General features: G+C 41.6%; 1 protein-coding gene across 1 annotated transcript in view; it reads right to left on the minus strand.

Moving 5' to 3' along the window:
* The window catches only part of LOC137424097 (uncharacterized), a 175,100-nt gene that overhangs the window by 96,725 nt on the left and 61,754 nt on the right, over positions 1 to 16,621 (minus strand). Inside the window, exons 4-8 of the mRNA XM_068111564.2 lie at positions 11,693 to 11,764; positions 10,224 to 10,277; positions 8,504 to 8,539; positions 2,761 to 2,784; positions 2,495 to 2,548 (exon numbers count right to left, since the gene is read on the minus strand). Of these exons, the coding sequence (XP_067967665.2) occupies positions 2,495 to 2,548; positions 2,761 to 2,784; positions 8,504 to 8,539; positions 10,224 to 10,277; positions 11,693 to 11,764 (240 nt within the window). The remainder of the gene's footprint in view (positions 1 to 2,494; positions 2,549 to 2,760; positions 2,785 to 8,503; positions 8,540 to 10,223; positions 10,278 to 11,692; positions 11,765 to 16,621) is intronic.

The following is a 16,621-nucleotide window of genomic DNA, read 5'->3' on the forward strand; positions in this document are numbered from 1 at the left end:
GTCTGTCTGTGAGCAGGATATCTCAAACAGTTGTGGACGGATTCAGACGAAATTTTGTGGAGAGTTTGTGTATGTGACAAGGACGAAATGATTAGATTTTGGTGAAGATCCGGATCCTACGAGAATTTTAAAGTGATTTTTCACCATTGAGAGATCGGGTCAGAAACGATATATAGAACGATATTTCAAAAAGTTGTGGACGGATTGGGATGAAACTTGGTGGATGAGTTGGGAGCGTGACGAGGATGGATTGATTCAATTTTGGTGAAGATTCGAATCCGAGATTTTAAAAATGTTCTCAAGCTATTCTTCACCATTAAGGGATGGGGCCAAAAATGATATATAGCACGATATCTCAAAAAGTTGTGGACGACTTATGTCAAAACTTTGTACGAGTTGGTTAGGTGACAAGAACAAGCGCTTTTGTTTCAGGTCCGGATCCAGATCCAGCCTATCAGTGGGATACAAAACGGAAACTATTCAGCCTGGTGGAGGTATGCGCTCCAGTTACATCATGCGTTTGTTTTCTGCCCAGGTCACTTGTACTGGAAATGACAAAAGGGACTTTCTCTACATGTCCTGATGAGCTTTCTGAACAAGTCAGGGAAACCTTGAAGCTAAAACAAGAGATTAACTTATTCTTTTGGGACATCCTTACCATACATTCTTTGATATGCAGACGAACTCATCAAACTCTTTGATCTATACCTATAGAAGGCAAAACTCTTTCTCTTTCTCTTTTTCTCTTTCCCTTTTTTTCTTTTTCTTTTTCTTTTTCTTTTTCTTTTTCTTTCTCTCTCTCTCTCTCTCTCTCTCTCTCTCTCTCTCTCTCTCTCTCTCTCCTCCCTATCTCTCTCTCTCTCTCTCTCTCTCTCTCTTCCTCCCTATCTCTCTCTCTCTCTTCCTCCCTATCTCTCTCTCTTCCTCCCTATCTCTCTCTCTCTCTCTCTCTCTCTCTTCCTCCCTATCTCTCTCTCTCTCTCTTCCTCCCTATCTCTCTCTCTCTCTTCCTCCCTATATATATATATATATATATCTCTCTCTCTCTCCCTCTCTCTCTCTCTCTCTCTCTTCCTCCCTATCTCTCTCTCTCTCTTCCTCCCTATCTCTCTCTCTCTTCCTCCCTATCTCTCTCTCTCTTCCTCCCTATCTCTCTCTCTCTCTCTCTCTCTCTCTCTTCCTCCCTATCTCTCTCTCTCTCTCTCTTCCTCCCTATCTCTCTCTCTCTCTTCCTCCCTATATATATATATATATCTCTCTCTCTCTCCCTCTCTCTCTCTCTCTCTCTCTCTCTCTCTTCCTCCCTATCTCTCTCTCTCTCTTCCTCCCTATCTCTCTCTCTCTCTTCCTCCCTATCTCTCTCTCTCTTCCTCCCTATCTCTCTCTCTCTTCCTCCCTATCTCTCTCTCTCTCTCTCTCTCTCTCTCTCTCTCTCTCTCTCTCTCTTCCTCCCTATCTCTCTCTCTCTCTCTCTTCCTCCCTATCTCTCTCTCTCTCTTCCTCCCTATATATATATATATATCTCTCTCTCTCTCCCTCTCTCTCTCTCTCTCTCTCTCTCTCTCTCTCTCTCTCTCTCTCTCTCTCTTCCTCCCTATCTCTCTCTCTCTCTTCCTCCCTATCTCTCTCTCTCTCTTCCTCCCTATCTCTCTCTCTCTCTCTCTCTCTCTCTCTCTCTCTCTCTCTCTCTCTCTCTCTCTCTCTCTCTATGTGTGTTCTATGCACAGCCAAATCTTTTCGGTTACAAACTTCAAATTCGTGGTAAAATTACAACTTTGTGTGGGGGGTAACAGAAGCTATGTGGCCGCGGCCTCACACAGGAGTGTAGAGGCCAGCGGAGGGCATACATTCTCTTTGTATATGTGTACCGTGTAGCGCCACCTAGTGGTGGCAGAGGACATTACAATTTCCTTTCTTTACCTGATCAACGCTGAGGTTAAAGCACTCTTCGCACGGGTAAATTAATTTTGGCAAACAGGACGACTAATTGGTCTGTCAACGAAACGACGGGTAGGCTCCGCAAGTTACTCATAAAATACAACTTCATCCATGCTCTTGATAATTAAGGAATAACCATCCCATTGTTTTTTCTTTCACCCTGTTTCTTCCAGCTGCTGTTATTATGCTTCTAAACCTGTTTCTCTGTCATGTGTCAGAAAGCAGTCTCTTTCCTGGCATAACACTGTGTTTGAACCTTCAAGATAAATCCACTTAATAGACGAATAAGTCACAATCCCTAAAAAAAGCTTTAAGTAACTGCTTCTTCATTTTGAAAATGTTGCGCGCTCTCCTCAACTAACTGAAACTTGAAGCAAACGCACCAATGAGCATCCTTGTGTGATATCTACCTTTTCTGTTACTGTCACCAGGTAACTTACTTATCAAGGCAAGTCCTAAAGTTTACCTTTCGTGCAATAATAAGTAATAAGTAACTTATTACCTTTAGTGTAATAAGTGGGATTCATGAAGTAAAATGTGGTACTCATGGTTATACCTTTGCCCCAGCAAGTCCACCCTCTCCTCCAAGTCCTTTTTGTCCACGAGGTCCCTGTCGAGAGTTGATGCCCTTAAATGCATTTTACTCAACTTTTTGTATTCTTATTCCTATACAGTATTTATATGATGTGAGAATGGAACCATACACTGATATAACTTGGTAAAATTGAAAACAAATGCATGTAGATGGGAGAGGAAACTTAAACCACCACAATATGTACAATATTAAACAAAATCTACAGACAAGTCTGTCGATATACTTACCGGGCGTCCACGAAGCATCTCTCCCTGCAAAGAATTGTATATAAATGAGGGTTTAAAAAGTCTGTCAATATGACTATTACCAACATGTACATTTGTTTAACATCTAGGCTGTGGATATATTGCACAGATACATAGATACAGCTATTCGCGGTTCCGCGTATTTGCGGGTTCAGCGTATTCGCGGGTGATAAAATGCGACCTGTTTCTCTATTCGCGGAAAAAAGTGCCGCCAATTCGCGGTTTTTTTTTCTATTCGCAGCCATGTTCCACAAATTTGCGGGGTTTTTTTCTATTCACAGCCGTGTTCCGCAAATTTGTGGAGTTTTGTTTCTATTCGCAGCTGTGTTCCTCAAATTTGCAGGGTTTTTTTCAATTCGTAGCCGTGTTCCACAAATTCGCAGCGGTTTTTTTTTTGTTCTATTCGCAAATTCGCAGTTTTGCCTTGTTCCACAAACTCGCGGGGTTTTTTTTCCTATTCGCAGCCGTGTTCCACAAATTTGCAGGGTTTTTTTTCCTATTCGCAGCCGTGTTCCACAAATTCGCGGGGTTTTTCCTATTCGCAGCCGTGTTTCACAAATTTGCAGGTTTTTTTTCTATTCGCAGCCGTGTTCCACAAATTTGCAGGTTTTTTTTTCTATTTGCAGCCATGTTCCACAAATTTGTGGGGGTTTTTTTTTCCTATTCACAGCCGTGTTCCACAAATTCGCGGGGGGAGGGAGGGGTTCTATTTGCGGCCATGTTTCACAAACTCGCGGGGGTTTTTTTCTATTCGCGGCCGTGTTCCACAAACTCGCGGGGTTTTTTCCTATTCGCAGCCGCGTTCCACAAATTAGCGTTTTTTTTTTTCCTATTCGCAGCCATGTTCCACAAATTCGCAGGTTTTTTTTCCTATTTGCAGCCGTGTTCCACAAATTTGCGGGGGTTTTTTTTCTATTCGCAGCAGTGTTCCACAAATTTGCGGGGTTTTTTCCTATTCGCTGCCGTGTTCCACAAACTTGCGGGGTTTTTTTCCTATTCGCAGCCATGTTCCACAAATTTGTGGGTTTTTTTTGCTATTCGCAGCCGTGATCCACAAATTTGCGGGGTTTTTTTCTATTCGCAGCCATGTTCCACAAATTTGCAGGGTTTTATTTTTCTATTCGCAGCTGTGTTCCACAAATTCGCAGGTTTTTTTTCCTATTCGCAGCCGTGTTCCACAAATTCGCGGGGTTGTTTTTTCTATTCGCAGCTGTGTTCCACAAATTCGCAGGTTTTTTTTTCCTATTCGCAGCTATGTTCCACAAATGTACGGGGTTTTTTTCATATTCGCAGCCATGTTCCACAAATTCGTGGGGTTTTTTCTATTCGCAGCCATGTTCCACAAATTCGCAGGTTTTTTTATATTCGCAGCCATGTTCCACAAATTCGCGGGGTTTTTTCCTATTTGCAGCTGTGTACCACAAATTTGCAGGGTTTTTCCTATCTGCAGCCATGCTCCACGAATTCGCAGGTTTTCTTTCTATTCGCAGCAGTGTTCCACAAATTTGCGGGGTTTTTTCCTATTCGCTGCCGTGTTCCATAAACTTGCGGGGTTTTTTTCCTATTCGCAGCCATGTTCCACAAATTTGTGGGGTTTTTTGCTATTCGCAGCCGTGATCCACAAATTTGCGGGGTTTTTTTCTATTCGCAGCCGTGTTCCACAAATTTGCGGGGTTTTATTTTTCTATTCGCAGCTGTGTTCCACAAATTCGCAGGTTTTTTTTCCTATTCGCAGCCGTGTTCCACAAATTCGCGGGGTTGTTTTTTCTATTCGCAGCTGTGTTCCACAAATTCGCAGGTTTTTTTTCCTATTCGCAGCCATGTTCCACAAATTCGTGGGTTTTTTCTATTCGCAGCCATGTTCCACAAATTCGCAGGTTTTTTTCTATTTGCAGCCATGTTCCACAAATTCGCGGGGTTTTTTCCTATTTGCAGCTGTGTACCACAAATTTGCAGGGTTTTTCCTATCTGCAGCCATGCTCCATGAATTCGCAGGTTTTCTTTCTATTCGCAGCCGTGTTCCACAAATTTGTGGGGGGTTTTTTTTTCTATTCGCGGCCGTGTTCCACAAATTCGTGGGTTTTTTTTCCTATTCGCAGCCATGTTCCACGAATTCACAGGGTTTTTTTTTCCATTTGCGACTGTGTTCCGTGAAAATGCAGGGGTTTTTTTTTCCTATTCGCAGCCGTGTTCTACGAATTCACAGTTTTTCAGGGGCGCAAGTTTTTTTTTTTAATGAGCCGATGGCTTGACATACGGTATTTATAAAACCCATCTTTCACCAGCCATGCATAAAGCAGCTGGACATACGCAAAAAAACATCTACAGGCCACGAGCATGACCTGCTCCTGCATTTGCTGCCATGTGTTTTGCGTTTTTACGGCTTTCGCGGGATATCCCATCATTCACACTTTCAATAGCTTCATGTGATATTCCACTATTCACAGGTAAACAATGGTTCGTGGGATATCCCACCAGCTGCATAACACGTCATCTTTGCGAGTTACTGTACAGAATGAAAACACTCCACAGTATTTATTAGTGCAATTAGCTGTCTCCCTTTTCCCCATTGAAACAATGACACGGCATTCATTCGCGGATTTTCATCGACATTCGTGGATTATTGCCGACATTCGTGGGTTTTGTCTCGCCATTTCTGGGACGCTCATCGACCTTCGCGGATTATCGTCGACATTCTCGGGATTTGCAGATTTTGCCTCGCTGTTCGCGGATTGGTCCTCTATTCATGGATTTTCGCGACTCGGGAACCTATCCCCCCCTTTTCCATTGAAACAATGCTCCCCTACCCTATTCGCGGGTTTCGCTATTCGCGGATTTTCCAGGAACAAATCCCCCACGAATAGCGGGGTCCGACTATATATAGATACGTAGTTATAGATAATACATATGTTACACAGATACATAGATAGACAGTTAATGCACAGGTAAAGGCCATTTTGACCATGTGCAAATTGGAGATGAACTGGTGGTTAGCTACAGCCAATACAATATCTGTAAAGATACAATATCTGCAAGACAACACAATATGTAATAAATACAATATCTCTCCGTTCTCAAGACCGAACTCTCTGATCTGTCTCCCTCTTCTAGATCCTGGTGGTGTCTGGTCAAATCTGTTTCTGGTGTTTGTTCCCCCTCCATCCCCTCCCTCACCTCAAACGGCTACACGGCTGACTCTGCACGTGAAAAAGTTGAATGCCTCAACTCTGTGTTTGCCTCTAAATCTTGTGTCCCAAACCCATCCCTCTCTGTACCCACCATACCCAGTCATACCCAGCTGCTCCTGGACTCTGTGTCCTTTCCTCCTGACAAGGTGGAAAAGTTTCTGTCAACCCTCGACTCTGATTCTGCAACTGGACCTGACGGCATCAGCCCACGGGTCATAAAATACTGTTCTTCCGCTCTTTCACTCCCTCTCTCTGTTCTCTTCACCCTCTCTTTTGCTCAAGGTCATCTGCCATCTGCTTGGAAATCAGCCAACATCACCGCTTTACACAAAAAATGTGCAAAAATAGATCCTAGCAACTATAGACCAATCAGCCTTCTCCCAATTATCAGCAAAGTCATGGAATCCATCATTGCTTTGGATATTAAATCTTTCCTCTTCTCCAATGGCTTGATCTCTGATCATCAATTTGGTTTCAGACCTGGTCACTCTACTCTGGACATGCTGCTTCTGCTTTCTCAACAATGGATGGAGGTCATCAATGCCAAACAGGAAATCAGAGCTGTCTCCCTTGACATATCACGTGCCTTCGATACGGTCTGGCACCCCGCTCTGCTCACCAAACTCTCCTCCTTTGGTATCCATGGAAATCTCCACGCATGGCTGGCGGACTTCCTCTCTAGTCGGTCAATGTGTGGCCCTGAATGGGTTTCTCTCATCTCCTCTTCCTGTTCAGGCTGGAGTTCCCCAAGGCAGTGTTCTGGGCCCTGTGCTTTTTCTGGTCTTCATCAATGATCTCTCTGACTCTCTTGAAAATCCTCTCCATCTCTTTGCTGATGGCTCTACTCTCTGTCGCTCCATTCCTCATCCCTCAGATCAGCAGTCTGCAGCCTCCTCACTCTCTGCAGACCTGGACAAAATCACAGACTGGGCAAACAAGTGGAACATGTCTTTCAATCCTGACAAATCTCACATTCTTACGATGTCTCTCCGAAAAGACCGACTGGACAACCCTCCCATCCACTTTCTGAATAATCCTCTCCAAGAAGTTCTGTCACTCAAGCTTTTGGGTCTCACTATCTGCCATGATCTTTCCTGGGAAAACCACATTTCAAATCTGGCCTCCAAAGCCAGTCGCCGACTGGGCATCCTCCGTCATGCGAAGTCCTTCCTTGGCACACCTGAGCTCCTCACCACATACAAGGCTTTCATCCGCAGCTCAATGGAATACTGCTCTCCCCTCTGGGCTGGTGCTCTTGCCTCACACCTAGCTCGTCTTCACGCTGTTGAAACCAAAGCGTTCAGAATCATTGGAATCTCCCGTGATGAAGCTAACTCCAAGAGCCTTTCACTCACTCACAGCAGGCAGGTTGGTGGTCTTTCCATCTTCTACCAACTCCTCTCCGGCCTTGCCCCCCCCCCAACTCTCTCTGGGCTCTGTCCCCCAAATATTCCTACAGGTCGCACAATATCTGCCTGCAACCCTCTTATGGTTAAACTGCCAAAATCAAGACTCTCTGCTCACCTTCACTCCTTCATTCCTCTTTTCTCCCACCTCTGGAACAAACTCCCTCACTCTCTTCAATCCCACTCCTCCCTCCAGGTCTTTAAAACAGTTGTTCACCACCATCTCTTATCTTCCCCCATCCAAAACCTTGAACTTTTCTACCCCTGCTAATTTGACCCCAAATCCACTTTTTTGAAATACCAACTTCTGTCCTGGAAGTCCGTGGTGTCCTTGTGTTTTATACTTCTCCCACCCCCCTCCCCCCCTTCGCACGCATCCTTCCCCCAAGCCCTCTCCCTCCCACACATCTCCCGATGTCCCTGCTCTCAAATGTTGTGTTTGTGTGCTTCCCCTTCTCTCCCCATCTTGTCTACCGGTCCCTCTTCTTATATATTTTGTTTGTCTGTTTGATTTGTTTGTGAAATAAATGTTAGCTCTTTCACGAGCCTCGATTCTGTGTACAAAAAAAATAAATATTGTGTTAGTCACAAGATAATTCCACACTTACCTGATTGGATGCAGGTGAGTGCATAATTATCTTGTGGTTAGCTGCAGGTGATTATGGGACCATCTTGTGGTTAGCTGTAGGTGATTATGGGACCATCTTGTGGTTAGCTGCAGCTGATTATGAGACCATTGTGTGGTTAGCTGCAGGTGATTATGGGACCATCTTATGGTTAGGTATCGGTGATTATGGGACCATTTTATGGTTAGCTGCAGGTGATTATGGGACCATCTTATGGTTAGCTGCAGGTGATTATGAGACCATCTTATGGTTAGCTGCAGGTGATTATGGGACCATCTTGTATTTAGCTTTAGGTGATTATGGGACCATCTTGTGGTTAGCTGTAGGTGATTATGGGACCATCTTGTGGTTAGCTGTAGGTGATTATGGGACCATCGGTTGAGAGAGATTGACAGAGTGGGAGAGTGACATTGAGAGAGGGAGAGACCAGAGAGAGGGAGGGCGAGAGAGATCGAGAGAAAGGGAGAGCGATTGAGAGAGGGAGAGAGAAAGAGAGAGGACTCACGGTGAGTCCAGGAGGACCAATGGGACCGGTGTTCCCCTGCAAGAGAGGCAAAAGTCATAATAGCATCAAACAGTGGGATTGAGTTCATTCATCGAACAGCAAATGGAAACTACCGGTTCCTGTTTGGCTCCGGGGTGCGTTCCATTACCAATAAGCTTGTAGATCGCTCGCCAAGTGGATAATTAAGCACCCAAGCGACCAATCAAATGAAGCGGTTGATAATTAGCATGGCTGGCTTGGCGAGCAATAGCAAGCTAATTGATTATGGAACACACCCCAGGTAAGGGCAGTACACAAAATACGTGACTGTTTTTGGGCAATTTGTGACCCGCCCTCCCACCTCAAACTTTGCCTTACCCCCACCCTAAAAAATACATGCCTCTATGAATGAGAGCAACACCACCTTTTTTAAACTAGCAAGTTGTCTGTGCCTACATGGGAGATGGGATTCTAAACAGGGTAGGGATGGAGTAGGTAAAAATGTAAATGGCGTCTTCCATCATTGCGTTGGCAAAGCTGGGAGCACCAATTCACATTTATTGCCACATCTGATGCAATGTAAATGCTCTAATGGCGGCGAGGTGCCCCATTTGAAACTGTTTGTTCGATATATGTCGCTTTTTGATGCTCAGGGTCCGCAAGAAAAATTTGTATTGGTGTCAAAGCAAATGACCAATTGCAAATGAAGGGTAGGATTTCAATCACCTTCCATTCTACAAGTTTTATTATTATTCGTTTTTAATAAATCAGTGGCACGTTAGCCCTTCAGCTCCCTCCAAATCTTACTATAATTCACCAAATGTCTGTCCGTCTGTCCATCCGTCTGTTCCCAGGTACCGCAAAAACGGCTGAAACGATCGCAACGAAATTTTGGGTGGGTATTCCTGGGACCCCCTGGAGTAAAATAGGCTATATTGTTTTCCCAATTTTCCAATTTTTCCAATTTTCCAGTTTTTTCCAAACATGATGGAATAATATTTATCGATATGAACAGTGATGTGGCTTTTATTGAAATTCTACAAATACTGTTTAGATTTTGATGATTTGCGTGTGATATGATTTAACGGATGTTTATATAAATCGTTTAAAATAAAAAAGCCTTAAATTTCTGATATTTTGCCTTTTCATTTGGGCCTCCCAATTGAAGCCCCGCCCGTAGGGAGAGTACCGTTGCTTGTTTTACAAATTTCTATTTGAACTTCCTGCTTTTGAAATTGAAGCCCTGCCCATTTGAACTTCCTGCTATTTCAGAAATACTCTCTCGTAATTTCGACTTCATGATTAAAACAGCACCTCTGCCATTTTTGGATGAATTCAACCGAAAGCAAGGTCATTCTAAATTCACATGTCCCGTTGTGGTGAAGGGAAATCCAAGATGGCTGCGCCCATGAAGGTGACAATTTCGCCACACGATTGCAGCTCTGAAACCCTCCCCTCTCCCATTTCCCCTTCTCGTGATATTGGAATTCACCCACATCTGACTACTATGTGACGGGGTACAACCAGAGCAGTTATAGACCGGGAGGCAGGAATTTAGATTGTTGCGAGGCACATAATGGCCTAGTCATTACAAAATGAACAATGCAGTCACTAACAACCATATAAGCAAGTTTCCCAGACAAGCCGCTCTTTATAGACCCTCTGGTATGACGCATTACATACATACTTGGATGACGTGAGATGATGTATGACATCGGTGTTATGTACGAAACAAACTCACTTCAGGTCCCATTTCACCAGGAAATCCAGGGGGACCTAGCGGTCCACCTAAGGCCTGCAACAACATAAGATGTATTACAAAGGGGTGATCGATAAGTCAAAAGAGCGTGTGTTAAAAAGGGAAAGGTACTGTACGTCCGGACGGCTGGACACCAGGACCCACTTTACGAGGTTATTTCGGAGAAATAACCTAAAAAGGAGGCGGTGGAATACAGAGAGTCCAGGTAGCAGGATGAAAAAAGTGAGTCATAGAATTCCATGGCATGGATAAAAAGGGATAAAAGCAGAATTCCATGGAGAGAGTAGCATAAAGGATAAACTCTGGTGAAACTTGACAGTCGGTTGTGCTTCCACTTTGCCTCCAGCCTATTTTCCAAATCCCTGTGTGTTTCATTAATGTAATTAGAAAAGTAATTGCCCTGTTACTGGTCTAAGTTAATGACATGACAGTTACTCTTGGAGCACAAGATGAACAAAAAAAAGGATTTCCTGATTATTAACCTACAGCAAGTTGCTGATGTATAAAAGTTTACTGTTAGCCCCAAGACCCACTTGAATGACAATCCCGAGTTATCATTGTGGATAGTCGGAATGTAAGCACCTGGTCTGGAAAAACACATGCCGAAAGTCAGGCAAGTGGCCAGGTGTGGAAAAGCCTCCGTTAAGTTCTTGTTTTTACGACAAGGAAGTGATTATTATGTGAAAGAGGGCAAATTATTATCTAAATCCACCCAAAATGATAACAGCACCTTCACTCGACCTTTAACCTCACCACTGCTTGCCAGTTCAACGTTTCATTTGTCATGGTCATGTGCATGATGTGTACCTGTTATATGGTTTATTGGCACCAAAATAGTGTACCTGTTGCAGAACTTTATTTATTTATTAACTACAAGGGGAAGGGTCGAGACCAAAAACCAAGAGTGGTCCACAGGGTGGAAAAGTAAAGAAAGAAAATGGGAAAATCTAATGAGGATGGAGGTGCTGCAGATGATCGGCCACAGCAGAATAAAGAGGGGATGAGAGGTTTCAGGGGATTCTGGAGAACATTCCAGATAGAAACTGCAGATACACACAGAATGTTCCAGATGGAACAAACAGTGCAAACTAGTGGCCTCAGAAGGACGTCCAGTAATTCCGTGCCCTGTGCTACATCCAGTCACTAACTGGGAGAGAAGGGGAGCCCGAGATTATGCGGCAGATGATGAGGGCGCTACATCCGGGTTCGGGCTTCTGGCTTTCTGGGGGCAAGTCTTTGTGAACACCGACTCCAACGGTAGCCTCGAGCTACTGCAGGACCAGGAATTCAACCTGAAAGACAGAAAGAACCCCCCAAAAACCCACAACCCGCCTCTCCTGCCACACGGGCAAGTAACATAAGCAATGTTCCGCTAAAGACTCCCAGGGAACTGGACCAAAAATTCAACAAACTCCCATGTATTGTTTAGTTTTGATAGAGGAACAACTTACATCACTTCCAGGGAGACCAGGAGGACCCACTATTCCAGTCTTCCCTGGAGGTCCAGCATTACCTTTCTGTCCCTGAAAAGAACATCACAAACGACAGTATTATATGATAAGAATTTATGTTAAACTAGAAAGCATCCCAAAATGCAAAGCAAAGACCACGTGTACTCAAACTACATTTGACACAAACAGCAAAAAAAAAACTAGAACAGCACTCGGTATAACGCATACATCCAACAAGCTGAACAGTTTACATTTTGGATCTCACCGATAGGCCGGATCTGGATCCGGATCGTCACCAAAATCTAATAATTTTGTCCTAGTCACACAACCTGTCCACCAACTTTCGTCCGAATCCATCCACAACTTTTGAGATATCCTGTTCACAGACAAACAAACAGACAGACAGACAGGGGTGAAAACACAACCCCCATCCACCTTTGGTGGCGGAGGTAATAACTTTTTGATTTCACTCGGGGAGGTGGGGGGGGGGGGGGGGGGGACACAGGACAAAGAAAGAATGGACAAGAGAGAAAGAAAAGGGAAGACTGCTCCACGCGCGATACTGGTGCATGTGGCGGTCTTTCCTCTGGTCGCACAGCAGACGGTCCAGGGCTGTCCCTGTGCTGCCTGGCATGCCGGTCCAACCAAATTGTAAGCACACAATGAACCACCAGAACAGTAGACTAGAAGGCACCTCAAAATGGGCAGGTACAGCATGTGCAAAATAGGCAAAAGTGGCAGCAGGCACAGCAACCAACAACCAGCACCTTGAAAGTAAGAGCAAGAACAAGTGCAGTGTGCGGGAAGTGCCACTGGGTGAGTCGGCCATACAAGGACAGATTACAATGGGGGAACGTTCAAGAACGTAGGAACGGTGGGGCGTAGATACAGACACATGGCTTTTGCCTAACTGGTCCTTCATTGTGTTCCTTCCATGCTTTATTCCCATGCTCATTTGTTGAGTCCATCACTTCCACAGGGTTAGTCGTTCGGCTACATTGGAATTAATGATTTCAATTGAAATTGGTGCTACGTTATTCATCCAAAGTGCTGTAGTGACAATTGGCTTCATGGTATAAATGCCAAGAGTACAAAGTTGTTTTATTAACATTTGGACAATTGGCACAATCAACATGTCTCATGGTATGAATGGATTTTTTTTAAATTCCATTTGGCTGCTTTGTTCATTCCCATTTGCGGAACCTCCTGCCTCAGTTTGCGTGATCACATTCATTCGTCCAGGGCTTCAAATTGGTTGTATAACACCTCCTAAGGTCATCCTCCATCCTGGTCCACAATCTCTTCTCCACGATCCATAACCACCATGGATCACCATGGCAATTCTAAAGGGTGATTCGAAAGGGTAATTCTAAAGGGTCATTCTAAAGGGTGATTCGAAAGGGTAATTCGAAAGGGTAATATTATTCTAAAGGGTAATATTCTAAAGGGTGATTCTAAAGGATAATTCAAAAGGGTGATTCTAAAGGGTAATTCTGAGGGGTAATTCTAAAGGATAATTCCAAAGGATAATTCTAAAAGGTAATTCTAAAGGGTGATTCCAAAGGGTAATTCTAAAGGGTCATTCTAAAGGGTGATTCGAAAGGATAATTCTAAAGGATAATTCTAAAAGGTAATTCTAAAGGGTAATTCTAAAGGGTAATATTATTCTAAAGGGTAATATTCTAAAGGGTGATTCTAAAGGATAATTCTAAAGGGTGATTCTAAAGGGTAATTCTGAGGGGTAATTCTAAAGGTTGATTCGAAAGGATAATTTTAAAGTATAATTCTAAAAGGTAATTCTAAAGGGTGATTCTAAAGGGTGATTCTAAAGGGTCATTCTAAAGGGTGATTCCAAAGGGTAATTCTAAAGGGTGATTCGAAAGGGTAATTCTAAAGGGTAATTCTAAAGGGTCATTCTAAAGGGTGATTCGAAAGGATAATTCCAAAGGATAATTCTAAAAGGTAATTCTAAAGGGTGATTCCAAAGGGTAATTCTAAAGGGTCATTCTAAAGGGTGATTCGAAAGGATAATTCTAAAGGATAATTCTAAAAGGTAATTCTAAAGGGTGATTCCAAAGGGTAATTCTAAAGGGTCATTCTAAAGGGTAATTCTAAAGGGTCATTCTAAAGGGTGATTCGAAAGGGTAATTCTAAAGGGTAATTCTAAAGGGTCATTCTAAAGGGTGATTCAAAAGGATAATTCTAAAGGATAATTCTAAAAGGTAATTCTAAAGGGTAATTCTAAAGGGCGATTCTAAAGGGTAATTCTAAAGGGTAATTCTAAAGGGTCATTCTAAAGGGTGATTCAAAAGGATAATTCTAAAGGATAATTCTAAAAGGTAATTCTAAAGGGTAATTCTAAAGGGTCATTCTAAAGGGTCATTCGAAAGGATAATTCTAAAGGATAATTCTAAAAGGTAATTCTAAAAGGTAATTCTAAAGGGTGATTCTAAAGGGTGATTCTAAAGGGTAATTCTAAAGGGTAATTCTGAAGGGGTCATTCTAAAGGGTGATTCAAAAGGATAATTCTAAAGGATAATTCTAAAGGAGAATTCAAAAGGATAATTCTAAAAGGTAATTCTAAAGGGTAATTCGAAAGGGTGATACGAAAGGGTAATTCTAAAGGATAATTCTAAAGGTTAATTCTAAAAGGTAATTCTAAAGGGTAATATTCTAAAGGGCGATTCTAAAGGGTAATTCTAAAGGGTAATTCTAAAGGGTAATTTTAAAGGGTAATTCTAAAGGGTAATTCTAAAGGGTAATTTTAAAGGATAATTCTAAAGGGTGATTCTAAAGGGTAATTATAAAGGGTGATTCTCAAGGGTGATTCTAAAGGGTGATTCTAAAGGGTGATTCTAAAGGATGATTCTAAAGGGCAATTCTAAAGGGTGATTCTAAACTCTAAAGGGTATTTATAAAGTGTGATTCTAAAGGGTGATTCAAAAGGATAATTCCAAAGGATTATTCCAAAAGGTAATTCTAAAGGGTGATTCCAAAGGATTATTCTAAAAGGTCATTCTAAAGGGTGATTCGAAAGGATAATTCTAAAGGATAATTCTAAAAGGTAATTCTAAAGGGTGATTCCAAAGGGTAATTCTAAAGGGTCATTCTAAAGGGTCATTCTAAAGGGTAATTCTAAAGGGTCATTCTAAAGGGTGATTCGAAAGGGTAATTCTAAAGGGTAATTCTAAAGGGTCATTCTAAAGGGTGATTCAAAAGGATAATTCTAAAGGATAATTCTAAAAGGTAATTCTAAAGGGTAATTCTAAAGGGTCATTCTAAAGGGCGATTCTAAAGGGTGATTCTAAAGGGTAATTCTAAAGGGTCATTCTAAAGGGTCATTCGAAAGGATAATTCTAAAGGATAATTCTAAAAGGTAATTCTAAAAGGTAATTCTAAAGGGTGATTCTAAAGGGTGATTCTAAAGGGTAATTCTAAAGGGTAATTCTAAAGGATAATTCTAAAGGAGAATTCAAAAGGATAATTCTAAAAGGTAATTCTAAAGGGTAATTCTAAAGGGTGATACGAAAGGGTAATTCTAAAGGATAATTCTAAAGGTTAATTCTAAAAGGTAATTCTGAAGGGTAATATTCTAAAGGGTGATTCTAAAGGGTAATTCTAAAGGGTAATTCTAAAGGGTAATTTTCAAAGGTAATTCTAAAGGGTAATTTTAAAGGATAATTCTAAAGGGTGATTCTAAAGGGTAATTATAAAGGGTGATTCTCAAGGGTGATTCTAAAGGGTGATTCTAAAGGGTGATTCTAAAGGGTGATTCTAAAGGGTGATTCTAAAGGGTGATTCTAAAGGGTAATTTTAAAGGGCAATTCTAAAGGGTAATTCTAAAGGGTAATTCTAAAGGGTAATTCTAAAGGGTAATTCTAAAAGGTAATTTTAAAGGGTAATTCTAAAGGGTAATTTTAAAGGATAATTCTAAAGGGTAATTCTAAAGGGTAATTTTAAAGGATAATTCTAAAGGGTGATTCTAAAGGGTAATTATAAAGGGTAATTATAAAGGGTGATTCTAAACTCTAAAGGGTATTTATAAAGTGTGATTCTAAAGGGTAATTATAAAGGGTGATTATAAAGGGTGATTCTAAACTCTAAAGGGTAATTATAAAGTGTGATTCTTAAGGGTAATTATAAAGGGTGATTCTAAAGGGTGATTATAAAGGGTGATTCTAAACTCTAAAGGGTATTTATAAAGTGTGATTCTAAAAGGTAATTATAAAGGGTGATTCTAAAGGGTGATTATAAAGGGTGATTCTAAACTCTAAAGGGTAATTATAAAGTGTGATTCTTAAGGGTAATTATAAAGGGTGATTCTAAACTCTAAAGGGTAATTATAAAGGGTGATTATAAAGGGTAATTATAAAGTGTGATTCTAAAGGGTAATTATAAAGGGTAATTCTAAAGGGTGATTCTAAACTCTAAAGGGTAATTATAAAGTGTGATTCTAAAGGGTAATTATAAAGGGTGATTCTAAACTCTGAAGGGTAATTATAAAGGGTAATTCTAAAGGGTGATTCTAAAGGGTGATTCTAAAGGGTCATTCCAAAGGGTAATTATAAAGGGTGATTCTAAACTCTAAAGGGTAATTATAAAGGGTGATTCTAAACTCTAAAGGGTGATTATAAAGGGTAATTCTAAAGGGTGATTCTAAACTCGAAAGGGTAATTCTAAAGGGTGATTCTAAACTCTAAAGGGTAATTATAAAGGGTGATTCTAAAGGGTAATTATAAAGGGTGATTCTAAACTCTAAAGGGTAATTATAAAGGGTGATTCTAAAGGGTGATTATAAAGGGTGATTCTAAACTCTAAAGGGTAATTATAAAGGGTGATTCTAAACTCTAAAGGGTGATTATAAAGGGTGATTCTAAAGGGTAATTATAAAGCGTGATTCTAAACTCTAAAGGGTGATTCTAAAGGGTG

This window comes from Myxine glutinosa, chromosome 3, assembly GCF_964187855.1.
Source record: "Myxine glutinosa chromosome 3, kmMyxGlut1.1, whole genome shotgun sequence".
NCBI classification, from domain to species: Eukaryota; Metazoa; Chordata; class Myxini; order Myxiniformes; family Myxinidae; genus Myxine; species Myxine glutinosa.